Source organism: Pongo abelii, chromosome 15, assembly GCF_028885655.2.
Source record: "Pongo abelii isolate AG06213 chromosome 15, NHGRI_mPonAbe1-v2.0_pri, whole genome shotgun sequence".
NCBI lineage: Eukaryota > Metazoa > Chordata > Mammalia > Primates > Hominidae > Pongo > Pongo abelii.
In genome coordinates, this window is record NC_072000.2 from 108,453,759 (window position 1) to 108,469,109 (window position 15,351).

Genomic DNA, 15,351 nt, shown 5'->3' on the forward strand with positions numbered 1-15,351 from the left:
AGCTATTTGGGAGGCTGAGGCAGGAGAATGGTGTGAACCCAGGAGGCAGAGCTTGTAGTAAGCTGAGATCACGCCACTGCACTCCAGCCTGGGTGAAAGAGTGAGACTCCATCTCAAAAAAAAAAAAAAACAAAAAACAAAAAACCTAGCATGAGATAAAGACTCTATTTTATTTATTTTTTAAGAAAGGGTCTTGCTGTGTTGCCCAAGCTGGAGTACAGTGGTGTGACCCTGATCACTGCAGCCTCTACCTTCTGGGCTGAAGTGATATTTCTACCTTAGCCTCCCAAGTAGCTGGGACTGCAGGCATGCACCCTATGCCTGGCCAAATCTTTTTTTTTGGTATCTTTTTGTGGAGACGGTTTAACTAGCTTGCACAGGCTAGTCTTGAACTGCTAGGCTCAAGTGATCTCCATGAAGTGATCCACCTGCCTCAGCCTCCCAAAGTGTTGGGATTGCAGGTGTGGGCCACTGCTCCTGGCTGATAAATACTTTTTACCTGCTAAACATTGCCTGAAGAAAATACTTATAAGTGATATTTTACATTTAGGGTTACTGTCTTTTTAATATGTTCATGTGAATTCAAGTTTGATAGATGTTTATGTATTAATTGATCTTTTGTGAACAGTTCTATAGTAGTTTTCCAGGGCTGCTGTAACAAAGTGCCACAAGCTAGATGTCTTAAAAGAACAGTCATTTATTCTCTCCTTGTTTTGGAAGCTAGATGTTCAAAATCGAGTTGTCAGCAGGGCCATGCCCTTTCTGAGCCTCTTCCTCTTTCCAGCTCTTGGTAGTGGCCGTCAGTCCCTAGTGCTCCTTGACCGGTGGCTGCATCACTCCTGTCTCTGTTGTCGTTTGTGCCTCTTCCCTTCTTGTGTGGATACCAGTCATTTTGGATTAAGGGCTCACCCCATTCCAGTATAACTTCATCTTAACTAATTACATCTGCAATGACTCTATTTCCAGATAACACCACCTTCTGGATTACTGGGGTTAGGACTTCAATACGTCTTTTTAGGGGACACAGTTCAATCCATAACAGACTCAGATTTGAGAATCAGGGTGAGGCAAAAGCACATGGTAGCTTAGCTTTCAGCAAACAGGACGGAGGCCTGATGGAAATGGTTTAGCACATCGTCATGACCAAAACTTTACAAATTTTATTTTTTGATTGTAAAGATTTTGCATGCTCATTGTAGAAAATTTAGAAAATCTGGGGGTAAAAAAGAAATACAAAAATTACTCATATAGCTAACACCCACAGGGAGTCACTGCTGTGTAAAGGAAAACTGGAATAATATGTTTTTTCCCTATATTTTTGAGTTACTACTAATCAATGTCACTGTGTACTTTTACTTGTGTTTCTGGCATATTTAGGCAAAGCGGATAAAGAAGTCAAATAAATTGGTAGGGCCTTCTTTGAAAGATATGCCATTTTAATTTAAAGGTTGGTTTCTAGCAGTAAATACAAACATGTTTATTTCCCTCCTCCACTTTTTTCTTCCCTAGGTCTGGGTGAAATAAATTATATGCATGAACTTCTCACAAACCTGGTTCATAAAAGGTATGTTGAAAATGATACAGCTGTATTCTTCTAAACCATTGCATTGTTTCCGCCTTAAATAGTTTTAATTATCTCAGTATTTATTTTTGTATCTCATGTATATCTATTCTTTATGGAGATTTTATTTTAGTAATTTCTTAGGTTGCAGGTCTATCCACTCCATTCAAGTGTGGCTTTAGAAGAACAGAATAATGTATTTTTAAGTCCAGTCCCTGGGTACAGAAAGGTAGGAAAACTGGGAAAACAAGTTATAAGCACTTTAGGTAAATTTTCCTTAGAGACTCTACTCATGAAAAATATTTTCTGGGTGTCGTGGCTCATGCTTGTGTTTCCAGCACTGTGGGAGGCTGAGGTGGGTGAATCATTTGAACTCAGGAATTTGAGACCAGCCTCATGGCGAAACCCCATCTCTACAAAAAATATAAAAATTACCTGAGTGCAGTGGCATGCACCTGTAGTCCCGGCTACTTGGGAGGCTGAGGTGGGAGGCTTGTGCCTGAGAGGTGGAGGCTGCAGTGACCTGAGATCACACTGGTGCACTCCAGCCTGGGTGACAGAACAAGACTCTGTCTCAAAAAAGAAAAAAAAGAGGAAGAAAAAAAAATCACATTTCAGCAGTGTGTTCTGTAGTTAGTGGTTAGTCACTTAAACAAATATTTACCTAATGAGCCAGTTATGTTGTTTAGTTTTGTGTTTTATTTTGTAAATCAGTTTGCTAAAAAGCTAAGATTTTTTGTCTTCTCAATTCAGGAATTCTGATGCTTTTAATTCTTCTTTAGCATTTCTTTAACTTTGGGACTGTTCTCATGTCCTTGAAACCACTCTGGTGACTCTGGTTAGAAGCCATATTCTAGGTCCTGCTTCAGAGGATTTCTTTATCTCAGATTATGTGTGAATGATGGAGTTGTTTTAACAAGACCCTTCTAGAGCTGCTTGAGGTGATCAGGGGGCCTGAGCTGACAACCTCTCCCCCCTTGATTGCTTTGGAATCCCTAGGAGCAGCCTTGGGTGGTATTCTAGGGCAAGTACAGGCAACAACTCTTCTTCTAGAAACCTGGTTGTGCCCCTGGGCAATTCCAGGACCCCTCTCCACCCCACCAAAGTTACCACACCAGAAGTCAGGAATAGCTCCCTTTGCCTGTGTCTTGTCTGCCTGTGTTTAAGCCTTTGCTGTGTTGTATGTGGGTGGTTTCCATTCATCAGGAGCTTCTCGATCAATTGTGATGTGTATAAAATAGTAAAACGGCTAATTTTGAAACCTGAGTTCAGTATTTACGTTCAGAAGCTTTAAAATAATTTTTGCATTTTTGTAAACTTTGCCTAATGATGTCCAGAATATAGTAGGAATGTCAGCTTTTTTCTTTGATGTTTAACAGATTATTCTGTCCACCAATATTGCAGAGAGTTCTGTCACAGTTCCAGATGTCAAATATGGTAAGATACTTCTCCGTTTACCTCCTGGCATTAGCTGTAGTGCTGTATTTATTGGCTTATTCACCTCACTCAGGAATTGTTCTTCTCTTCCTTCCCATCTCCTCCCGTTTTGGAACACAGAATTGAGAAAAGTAGGTTTACGTAGTTTCTCCCATACTCTCAGTTCACCACCTCCTCCTCTGAGTGTACCATTTCATGCTTTAGGATAAGCTGGCTCGTAGGAAGTGTTTGGGGTGTTCCACTGGGCCTTGTGGGAAACAGCTTTGGGGCTGCCAGGTGGAGTTCTGTGACTGGAGGGAGGCAGATGTGGGGAGGAGCTCAGGCCATCTCAGCTCTGAAGGTTGCTTGGCAGGACACCATGTCAACTCTGGAGCAGCCCACTTTGTCATCTCATCTTCTGCATATGTGTCTGTGATTACTTTGTGAGATTCCTTCATCAATGAGTTTTCTAAATTCATTAATTTATATTTGAAAACCTAACACGTGTCGGACACTGTTCTCAATGCTGGCAGTACAGTGGTGAGTAAGACAAAATCCAGTCCTCATGGCTGCTACGTTCTGGTGGGAGAGAGATGCTTAGCAGGTAGAAAGGTTTTTACAATTTCAGGTACAGGTCAATGTTGTGTAGGAAAATAAATCATGGGAAGGGGTTACAGTTACTGGGAAAAAATGATCTTTCAGATAGGATCTTTCAGATAGGAATTACCTCTTTGAGGAAGTGACATTTTAATAGAGACCTGAATTAAATGAGGAGCGAGCCATGCAAAAAGGTGGCTGGGGTGTAGGGAACGGGTTTGAGGAGCAGCACACGGCCAGTGTGGCTGGAATGGGTAAACCAGGGCAGATGATAATGAGCAGGTGTTTTGTCTCTGTACTGGCGAAATAGCAGTAAGAAAAATAGACAAAAAGCCTTTGTTCTCGTGACATATTCGGGGTGGGTAGATAAGTACAGATATGGAGTAAGTCACATGATGGTGAGTGTATGAAGCAAAAGGAGGGGGTTATTGGGTAGGGAGTGTTAGGGAAGCACCATTGATATTGTAGGTGGAGTGACCAGGGAATGTGACAAGTCACATCCTGAAGGAGGGTAGGGAGGGAGTCAGGTCCATACCTGGCAAAAGAGTGTTTAGGGTAGGAGAAGGCAAGAGTGTGCTTGACGGTTGTGAAACAGCACCATCAAGCAAGGAGGCCAGGGCAGCTGGACCAGTGTGAACGAAGGGGAAAGGAGCTGGAAGAGAGGCCTGGGGGTAGCAGGGGCCATGTAGGGCCCATAGGGCCTGGTACAACCTTTGCTGTGCTGGGCAAGATGGAGAATCGTTGGTGAGTTTTGAGAACAGAAATGACATAACCTGAAGTTCACTTAACAGGATTTCCCTGGGAATAGACTAGAATGAGGCAAAGGAGAGAAAAGGAAGAGACTTAGGAGGGTGTCACAAGAATCTAGGTGAGAATTGGTGATGCTTAGAATAGGACAGCAGCGGTAGGGGACAGGAGGTGGGGGCAGATCACAGGGAGATTCTGAAGGCAGAGCTGGGGAGGATGTGCTGAGGTCTCTGATAGAGAAATTGTGAGAGACACATTTGGTTGGCCCTCTAGACATGTGGCCTGAGAGACCGGGAGGATGGAGGCTCCTGCGAGATGGTGAAGGCTGTGGAAGGAGCAGGGTGGGGTAGGTGAGGAGCTGGGATTTGGGCTGAGACGTGCTAGATGTTCAGGTGGAGGTGTCATGGAAGCATCTGGCTGTGTGAGCCTGGAGACCAGGGCCAGGGAGCAGCTGGCGGGGGCGTCAGCCGGTGACTGGTGTTGGAAGGCAGGAACCTGACCAAGCTCTTCTGGGAGTGCACAGAGGGAGGGTGGCCCCGGTGTTTAAAGGTGGGCAATAAGAGCAGAGGGGCCTCCAGGGCAGTGGGAAGAAAGCCAGTGAACACAGAGGCCTAGACACCCAGTAGGAAAGGGTCCTGAGGGGATGGAGTGGAGGAGTGCACCAGATGCCCATGGCGAGTCATGGAGAACCTCCCACTGGGGCTGTTGTCAGTGACCTTGACAAGAGCAGCTTTGGTGGAAGCAAGCGTCTGCTTGGAATGGGCTCAAGAAAGAATGGGAAGAAACGAACCAAGAACCGGTGGTGGCAGACAACACTCCACAGGTGTTCTGCTGTAGGGAAGCAGAGGAAATGGGGCAGTAAGTGAAGGGGTGGCCCAGGGGAGTGAGTGTTGCCGATGGGAGATCCCCAGTGCTTTGGCTGTGTGAGGGGGAAAGGTGTGGTGGAGGGGAAGAGGCAGGCCACAGATGAGGATACTAAAGCACAGAGACACTCGGCAGCTTATCCAGCCAGGCACACCCACACACACACTTGCACACACCCACCCACCCACCCACACGTACAGACGCACAGATACACACACCCATCCAGACACACACATACCCAGACACCCAGAATTCACCCACAGGCACACACAGACGCGGGATTTGAATTCTGGCAGTCCCTTGCATCAGCTGCTCTTCTGTACTGCTGTTGTAATGATGCTCTTTTGGAGAACGTTACTCTTTCGGGTGCAGTCCAGGTAGGCCTTCTTATGACACGTTGGGTCTTACAGGTTATGCATTCTTCACACCCAGAGACTCCCCGTAGTCAGCAAGAAAGGATGTGACCACCAACTCCCTATCCTGGGCAGGAGTGGTCAGTGCGTGGCCAAACATTTCTGCCTGTTCACTAATTCTTAAGGCTGCATGTTTCAAATGGCTTTATCACTATGCATTGTGATTTATTATGCAATGATCTCTTATTAGCATGGTGTTTACAGTCCTTTTTTTTTTTCTAAATGGCAGTTATAGATTTTTGTTTGACTAGAACTTTGGTCTGTGATGAAGATACAAATTATCAGAGTCTGCGATTGAGTTGGGCCTCTAAAACCAGCTGTAATCAGAGAAAAGGTAAGACATTTGTGTTAAAGCACAATAATGAGTGATTGGTGACACAGTGGCACATTCAGGTGCCTTTTTTTTTTTTTCTCTGAGACGGAGTCTTGCTCTGTTGCTCAGGCTGGAGTGCAGTGGCGCGATCTCGGCTCACTGCAAGCTCCGCCTCCCGGGTTCTTGCCATTCTGCTGCCTCAGCCTCCTGAGTTGCTGGGACTACAGGCGCCTGCCACCACTCTCAGCTAATTTTTTGTATTTTTAGTAGAGACGGGGTTTCACCATGTTAGCCAGATGGTCTTGATCTTCTGACTCCGTGATCTGCCCGCCTCGGCCTCCCGAAGTGCTGGGATTACAGGCGTGAGCCACCGTGCCCAGCCATTCAGGTGCTTTCCTAAAAAATTCATTTTTTGCACTTTTTACTTAGATATTTCCTTTCTTGGAACCAGTTTTAAGTTTTTAGCAATGGCTTCTCATATTGTCAGAGTGTCCATTTAAATCCATGCTTCTCCTCTCTTCTAATGTATGAAGTCTTTGTACATAATGGATAAACCCCATCATCCTGACACTATGTTTTTTTCTTAAAGTTAAATTAAAAAATTACTGGTGAAGAACTATGGAAACCAAGTGGATCACTTCAGTAATTTTGATGATTTGATTTCTGTTTAACTTTGATCTTCCTAGGCTTAGTTTTCCTAAAGTGGTTCCGCAGAGAGTTCCGGATTTGCTGCATCAGCCACATGTATCACTGGGCAGAGATGAGGGTGTGTGGGGTCACTTTTGGGGTCTTGGGATGCTTCAGCCACAGTGGAGGTATATTCATGACATACCTGGGACAGGTTAAGATCACCTGTGGCAAGAACTGATTTTACAAGACAGTATTCTCAGTGCAGACTGAGAAGTGGCTTATTTTTTTGTTTGTTTTTTAGAGAACCTTTTGGGAAGGGTAGATAAAAGACCATTTCAAGAATACTAAAATACTAAATACACCCCCCAAAATAATAAAGGGAACATTGAATGTTTACCATATGCCAGACATTCTTCTAAGTATTTATTAACTCATTTAATCTTCTTAACAACCCCGTGAGGTAACGTACATGGTGTGTTAATTAAGATTTCCCATTTCTTAGTGAAGCAGCTGAGAGGCACAGAAATAGTAACTTGCTCAAGGTTATAGTAGGAAGTGGTGGGAATGAGGTTTCCCACCTGAACCCAGGAATCTGGCTTTGGTCTGCATTCTTAACCTTTTTGTTATATCACCTCTCCTGAAATGACTTGCCTAGAGAGGGGTTAAGAGAATGACTAAGCAGCTAAAATAGGGTCACAGAGGCCAGGCGTGGTGACTTACACCTGTAATCCCAGCACTTTGGGAGGCCGAGGCAGGTAGATGCCTGAGCTTAGGAGTTCGAGACCAGCCTGGACAACATGGCAAAACTCTGTCTCTACCAAAAACACAAAAAATTAGCTGGGCGTGGTGGTTCATACCTGTGGTCCCAGCTACTCAGGAGGGTGAAGGGGGAGGATCACTTGAGCCTGGGAGGTGGAGGTTGAAGTGAGCGGAGATCGCACACACTGTACTCCAGCCTAGGTGACAGAGTGAGAGCCCCGTCTCAAAAAAAAAAAAAGTCACAGAGGTTCTCATCACTTTGGAAAAAACTTAAGTATTGTTATGAAGTTAAGAGAAAAAAGGATATTAAACTGTAATCACCTCACTATATTTAACCACCTTCCCCCTCAAACTTCCTAAAAAACTATGCTTAAAAAATGACTAGAAATAGCTGGGTGCGGTGGCTTGTGCCTGTAATCCCAGCACTTCGGGAGGCTGAGGCCGGTGGATCATTTGAGGTCAGGAGTTTGAGACCAGCCTGGCCAACATGGTGAAACCCTGCCTCTACTAAAAAATACAAAAATTTGCTGAGTGTGGTGGCACGCACCTGTAATCCCAACTACTTGGGAGGCTGAGGTACAAGAATTGCTTGAACCTGGGAGGTGGAGGTTGCAGTGAGCCTAGATCACGCCACTGCACTCCAGCCTGGGCAACAGAGCAAGACTCTGTCTCAAAAAAAACAAAAAACAAACCTCAATAAAAAATGACTAGAAATAAATATACAAAAATGTTAAAAGTGATTATCTTTGGATCAGTCTTGGGATTATAGGAGTTTTGTCTACCTTTTTGTATATTCAAAATTTCTATAATTAGATATTTATTATAAAATTTCTTCCTCTATAAGATATTACAAAAATAGTACATAGAATCCTTTGAATCCTTCTCTTATCTTCCCCTGGAGTAGGATATCTTTATAAGTACAGTCAACCAGGAAATTGACATAGTGTAACACTGTTAGACTATACACCTTGTTTCACAGTTTTACCTGTACTGTGTGTATGGTTCTGTGCAGTTTGATCCCATGTGTAAGTTTGTGTAACCACTACTATGATCAGAACACAGAACTGTCCTGTCCCACTGCTATGCAGGGGTGGCCCTGTGCTGCCCTCTTGCAGCCATACCTGCCCCTAACACTCTGCCTGTCAACTGGTGACCTGTCTTCATCTCTGCAGCTTTGTAATTTCAGGGATGTTAGATAAATGGAATCATACAGTATGTGACCTTTTGAAATTAGCTTTTTCCACTTACCATAGTGTTCTTAGGAGCCATCTAAGCCAATATAAGCTGCATGTATCAGTGGCTCATTCCTTTTTATTACTAAGTAGTATTCCACTGAACATTTACCTGTTTAAGGACATTTGAGGTTTTTCCAGTTCTTGCCATGTGAATAAAACAGCTGTGAATATTCATGTACAGGTTTTTGTGTGGCCATAAGTTTTCATTTCTCTGGTATAAAAACCCAAGAATATAGTTACTGGGTGATGTGGTAAATCTATGTTTAGTTTCTTTTGTTTTGAGGCAGAGTCTCACTCTGTCACTGGGCTGGAGTGCAACGGCGTGATCTCAGCTCACTGCAACCTTCACCTTCTGGGTTTAAGCAATTCTCCTGCCTCAGCCTCCCAAGTAGCTGGGACTACAGGCGTGCCCCACCACGCCCAGCTAATTTTTGTATTTTTAGTAGAGATGGGGTTTCACCATGTTGGCCAGGATGGTCTCCATCTCTTGACCTCGTGATCTGCCTGCCTCGGCCTCCCAAAGTGCTGGGATTACAGGCATGAGCCACTGTGCCTGGCCTATGTTTAGTTTTATAAGGAACTACTATAAACTCTTTCCATGGTGGCTGTGTCATTTTACATTCCATGAGCAATGTGTGAGATCTATTTTTTCCGTATCTTTGCCAGCACCACTGTTAAAAGAAAAATTTTGGCCAGACACAGTGGCTCATGCCTGTAATCCCAGCACTTTGGGAGGGTGAGGTGGGCAGATTGCTTGAGCCCAGGAGTTTGAGATCAGCTTGGGCAACATGGCAAAACCCTATCTCTATAAAAAATACAAAAATTAGCCAACCATGATGGCATGTGCCTGTACTCCCAGCTACTCAGTAGGGTGAGGTGGGAGGATAGATTGAGCCTGGGAGGTCGATGCAGTTGAACCATGATTGCGCCACTGCACTCCAGCCTGGGTGACAGAGTGAGATGCTGTTTTGAAAAAAAAAAAAAAAAAAAAATTTTAGACAAATTAAATTTACAGAGTTTTAAAGAACAATTTGCAAATTGGTCTGCCCCTGAACTGGAAGAGGTTTAGAGAGACTCTGGTGCTGTTGCATGGTCAAGGAAGATTTATGAACAGAAAAAGGAAAGTGACGTGTAGAAAACGGAAGTGAGGTACAGAAATGGCCGAATTGACTACACCTGGGCATTGGTCCTCTTTGAATGTGGTTTGAACAGTTGGTTGCCTTTGATTGGCTGAAACCCGGTGATTGGCATAAGAGTGGGTTATAGTCTTTTTACACATCTAGTTAGGTTATAGTTTACTATATGCAGAGAGACTTTTAGGCTGAACTTAAAATATGTAAGGAGGCATCTTTAGGCTAACCTTTTTTCTTTCTTTCTTTTTTGAGACAGAGTCTTGATCTGTTGCCAGGTTGGAGTGCAGTGGCGTGATCTCGGCTCACTGCAATCTCTGCCTCCCAGGTTCAAGCAATTCTCTGCTTCAGCCTCCCAGGTAGCTGGGACTACAGCGCGCACCCCTATGCCTGTATAATTTTTGTATTTTTAGTAGAGACAGGGTTTCACCATGTTGGCCAGGATGGTCTCCATCTCTTGACCTCGTGATCTGCCCGCCTCGGCCTCCCAAAGTGCTGGGATTACAGGTGTAGGCTAAACTTAATTTAACAACTTTCCCCTTTGGTCAACCTGTCAAGATTAAGAGGTTGACCAAAACCTTAGGCATTGATGTCACTTTGTCACCATTGTAAATGTGTTTATTTGGTCTCAGATCTCCCTGGGAAGAGATTGAGATTGGCTCAATCTCTTGAGCCAAGAGATTGAGACAGTGAGTTTTGTCAGGTGGGAACAAGAACTTTAAGTTTTTTTTTTATAAGGGTTAGAGTAGCGGGGACCTCTTTGTGTTGGGATTTTTTGTTTTTATTAGTAGGAGAAAAAAACAACTTGGTCTGTTTTAGCATGTATCTTATGCCTTAATAACAAAAGACAAAGGATAGATTTAGATAAAAAATTTTAATAGTACCTTTGTTAATCCATAATCAGTCAGAAACAAAACATTGGTTCACCCCTCTTGACCTACATCATAGGTTAAAGAAAACATTGCCAAGAGGCCTTCACCCTTCTAGATAGATATCTTTTGTTAAGATCCAGATCCCCATAGGTGGGGAAAGAATGCTTTTTGGGTTGCCCCATTTCTTTTAAAGCTGCATTTTAAGACTCCTCCTACCCCTCCCTTCACTCTCTCTCCTTGGACAATTTTATTATGTGTTAGGATAAAAGAGTTGCTACTTCATAGGTGATAGAGACGCAAGAGAGTAACAGTTTATGTCATGGTCTCCGTGGGCCAGCCTTGGTTCTGAACCTTCTGCTTGTTCCTCACTCGGTCACGTAATGCGGTGTGGCTGACAGCTGGGAGGGTGCTTTGCAGTGGGGCAAGGAGCTGTGGGAAGCACAGGGTGCTGAGACAGCTCCTCGATGGCATCGTAGGGCCTGTCGCCAATCTCGTGACTTTCTGTTATGTACTGTGCATTTTCAAGAAGGGTGTACTTGGTTTCTGTTGCATATTGGGCCAAGGTTGTTTTCTTCAGAAGTATGCATTGGATTTTGTAATATTGGTCACTGAATAGAAGTCAGCATTTAGTCTTGTTCTATTTATTCTAATTTTTTAGGATAGTCATTCTTATTTAGAATAATGTTTAAAATAATAACTTATTAAGAATACACTAATGTATTCTAAAGTTTTTACTGACATAGTCTGGTGGAAGATACTTAAGGCTTTGCTTAATTAATATTTGATGACTGTTTAAAAAGATATCTTCGTGCTGATGTTAAAGTAATTAATGCCAAATGCTGTTTGCACATCTCTCCTTTGAAGGCCGTGCTGGACGAGTGTCTAGAGGGTACTGTTACCGGCTGGTACACAAAGATTTCTGGGACAACTCCATCCCTGATCATGTTGTTCCTGAGATGTTGGTAATTCACTTTGGTCATTGTCAAAGTTTATTTATTTATTTATTTATTTATGAATGAGACGGAGTCTTGCACTGTTGCCTGGGCTGGAGTGCAGTGGCATGATCTTGGCTCACTGCAATCTGCCTCCCGGGTTCACACGATTCTGCTGCCTCAGCCTCCTAAGTAGCTGGGATTACAGGCACACACCACCATGCCCAGCTAATTTTTTGTATTTTTAGTAGAGACGGGGTTTCACTGTGTTGGCCAGACTGATCTCGAACTCCTGACCTCGTGATCTGTCCTCCTTGGCCTCCCAAAGTGTCAAAGTTAATTTTTTATAGATAGTTTTGCCAAATAGTCTAAGTAATGTAATTTCTAGTGTCATCTAATTTTGATTTCAGAAAAATCCTTGTCTTGCCACATTCTCCCTCACTCACAATCTGGGCTCACTATTGATTACGCATCAGGCTACTGTCTAGGAGGGCATTACCCACATTTTACAGTTTTAATGAGAGGATGTTTTCTGGTATCTATGGGCTCCATAATAGGATTGTCTTTAAATGCTGCTGTTTTCTATGTCCCTTTATAATGAGTAATTGTGGGATCAGCTTTTTTTCCTTCCTCTTTTCTGTGTCTCTCCCCTTCCTTTGTCCTCCTTCTCTTTTTTCTTCTTTCCCTCTCCCTGCTTTCTTGCTCTCCCACTTTTCAGTCCCTCTTTTCCTTCTCTTTTTTCTTCCTTCTCCCCATCTTTTTATTTTTCCATCTCTTTCTCTCCTGTTCTTTCTCCTTCTCTCTCCCTTCTCTTCTCTTCCTCCCTCAATCCTCTCCATTTTTCTTTCTTCTCTGCTCTCCTTCTGTCCTCCTCTTTCCCTCTGAAGCACTGGTTATGTGAATCGGCTAACTGATTTAGTTATGTTATTATTTCTAATCTCAGGCTTGGTTCTTTTCAGCGTTGTCCATTAGGAAGCACGATTTTGAAAGTGAAATTACTCGACATGGGTGAGCCGAGAGCTCTGCTGGCCACTGCCCTTTCCCCACCTGGTCTGAGTGACATTGAGCGCACCATCCTTCTACTAAAGGAGGTAGGACTGCCTGATGGTTAGTACTGTTGGCATCTGTAGAGCTGTGTTCTACTGTGGCTCCCTCAGTCTATGCCTCACTTTCCCGCTAACTCTGTTCCTCCTGCCTCACTTTCCCGCTAATTCTGTTCCTCAGCCTCCTTCTGGCTTTCTTCATCCATTCCTGGAAACCCTGCTCTTCCTACTTGGGATTCTTTGACTGCACACCTGACTCATACTCTGCTCTTTGAACTTGTAACCAAGGCCTTGGTACAAGCTGTATCCTAGTGTGCATACTGTGCTGGGGCTGTGGATGTTCTGTTTCCGACCTTTGAAGTTGAGGATGCCTCTGGTGTTTTACCTTCTTTATTATGATTGGTTGATTGATTAACTGGGTCTTGCTCTGTTGCCTAGGCTGGAGCGCAGTGATGCAGTCATGGCTTACTGCAGCCTCAAACACTGGGCTCAAGTGACCCTCCCACTATGGCCTCCCAAGTAGCTGAGACTGAGGTGTGAGCCACCATACTTGGCTGCCTTTAAATATGATACCTCCTTGGGTTTCTATGAAATACACTGTGTCAATTAAGGAAGTTTTTCCCCATACATAGTTCAGTAAGGTTTTGTTGACAGTGACAGCTGGGAGAGCCTTCACTTACTACTATGCATGCCGTATTTGTTCAAGAGTGAGATGAGTAGAATTCTGTGAAAGTCCTTAGTGTTACCTCCCAGGATCATATTTTAAAAAAAAAAGTAAAATGTGTTCTAAGTTTCTAGGGAAAATTAGAAAAGCTTTTTTTTGGTAGCATATCAACCTTTTGTAAATTGACTTAGAACGTTATTCACCAAAATTCGGTCTTTGTTTCCTGTTTTGGACTCTCCACCTTAAGAGGAAGAAGTATGAGTAAGTCAGTGCTTGATAATAACACTAATTTTATTTTATAAAGGTTGGAGCACTTGCAGTGAGTGGGCAGAGAAAAGATGAAAACCCCCATGATGGTGAATTGACCTTCTTAGGAAGAGTTTTAGCCCAACTTCCTGTAAATCAGCAACTTGGTAAACTCATAGTCCTTGGACATGTATTTGGATGTCTAGATGAATGTCTTATTATAGGTAAGTGTGAGAACAAATAAATGCTAATGGGAAGTTTATATAAACACCACTCTCACAATCTTACATTCTTCTTGTTTATTTTTTATGGTTAGCGGCAGCTCTTTCTTTGAAGAATTTTTTTGCAATGCCTTTCCGGCAGCATCTCGATGGATATAGGTACTGAACATTCATATTTTAAAGTGTCACTGTATTTTAATGGTATTGAATGACACTGTTATCTGTTTATAGGAACAAAGTGAATTTCTCTGGCAGTAGCAAGAGTGACTGTATTGCACTTGTTGAGGCATTTAAAGTAAGTTTTCTGTTGCGTAAACCATGAAAGCAGCTACCACGATTGTTAGTACATTTTCATACCACAAACGTATGAGGTAGAGAGAGACAATGTTTTTCTTGTGAAAGTATTATCAGGGTTATTGGTGTCCAATGTTAAATTAACTGTGCTGGAAGAAGTGAGTGAGATGGAAGTCCAATTTTATGAAATTGATTGAAAAAATTAAATTTGTAAATTTTTATGTTGTAAATTTTCAGGTTTGTTGAAATTGTACTTAAAAGAAATTCAGTGAGCCAACACATTATTTTGAAACTTTGGATCCTTTATTTTCAGACATGGAAGGCTTGCAGACAGAGAGGGGAGCTGCGGTACCCGAAGGTTGGTGAGCCCTTTCCTGCTGCTGTCTAGATGGCTGGGAGTGATGAGAGAAGGACTCTGTCTTGGCACAGTCATAGCATGTGAATCATGATGGTGCTGCCTGCGGCTGGAGTCGAGGTCACTGTCAGGGCTCGCACGGCTGTCCCAAGAGTGGCAGGCCATAATCTCTGCAGACTGGTCCTTTTGCTTCCATCACTTCCCAGAAGGCTGCTTGCTCTCAGGCCTGTGCTGGAGCTGTGCTGCTTGTTTCACGGCTCTGCATTGTACTGATCTTGCCATGGTGTCTGCAGCCTCTTTGGCTGTATTTCATAGCTGTGGGTACTGGGTTGGACGTGTCAGTTCAAAATTGAGGGCCATGTGGCTGCTGTTTCTGTTTTCAGCTCTTTTAGATAACGGGTTTAGAAGAAATGTAATCTGTTACCCTCCATTTTATTGTTTTTTTTGGTCAGGCTTTGCTGTTCTTCTAAACGTATTTGGTTCAACAGACTGTTTACAGGTCTGCTGTTTCTGTGTGGAGATTTGCTGTGCTTAGATATATCTCTACCAATACATATATGAGTTAGCTGTTTAAAGTCTTTTTTTTTTTTTGAGAGTCTCGGTCTGTCGCCCAAGCTGGAGTGCAGTGGCGTGATCTTGGCTCACTGCAAGCTCTGCCTCCTGGGTTAACACCATTCTCCCGCCTCAGCCTCCGGAGCAGCTGGGACCACAGGTGCCCGCCACCACACCCAGCTACTTTTTTTGTATTTTTTAGTAGAGACGGGGTTTCACTGTGTTAGCTAGGATGGTCTCGATCTCCTGACCTTGTGATCTGCCCGCCTCGGCCTCCCAAAGTGCTGGGATTACAGGTGTGAGCTACCGTGCCTGGCTTAAAGTCTTTTAAAGGCTCAGCTATATTGTTTTTCTTGTTGGTGTATAATTTGTCAGACATCTTTTTTCAAGATAATCAAGTTATGTCTACCTTTAATTTTTGAGACAGGTGAACTCAGAAGAGTTTCTGTATTGTGTTTATGTTTGAGTATTATGCTCTCTGGCTTCAATGTAAAATTGGATGTACCT

General features: G+C 43.4%; 1 protein-coding gene across 1 annotated transcript in view; it reads left to right on the top strand.

The window, feature by feature from the left end:
- Window positions 1–15,351, top strand: part of TDRD9 (tudor domain containing 9) — a 124,782-nt gene that overhangs the window by 65,479 nt on the left and 43,952 nt on the right. The window contains exons 10-19 of the mRNA XM_024231679.3: window positions 1,510–1,564; window positions 1,706–1,790; window positions 2,941–2,998; window positions 5,828–5,932; window positions 11,402–11,499; window positions 12,429–12,560; window positions 13,481–13,646; window positions 13,739–13,802; window positions 13,875–13,938; window positions 14,251–14,295. Of these exons, the coding sequence (XP_024087447.2) occupies window positions 1,510–1,564; window positions 1,706–1,790; window positions 2,941–2,998; window positions 5,828–5,932; window positions 11,402–11,499; window positions 12,429–12,560; window positions 13,481–13,646; window positions 13,739–13,802; window positions 13,875–13,938; window positions 14,251–14,295 (872 nt within the window). The remainder of the gene's footprint in view (window positions 1–1,509; window positions 1,565–1,705; window positions 1,791–2,940; window positions 2,999–5,827; window positions 5,933–11,401; window positions 11,500–12,428; window positions 12,561–13,480; window positions 13,647–13,738; window positions 13,803–13,874; window positions 13,939–14,250; window positions 14,296–15,351) is intronic.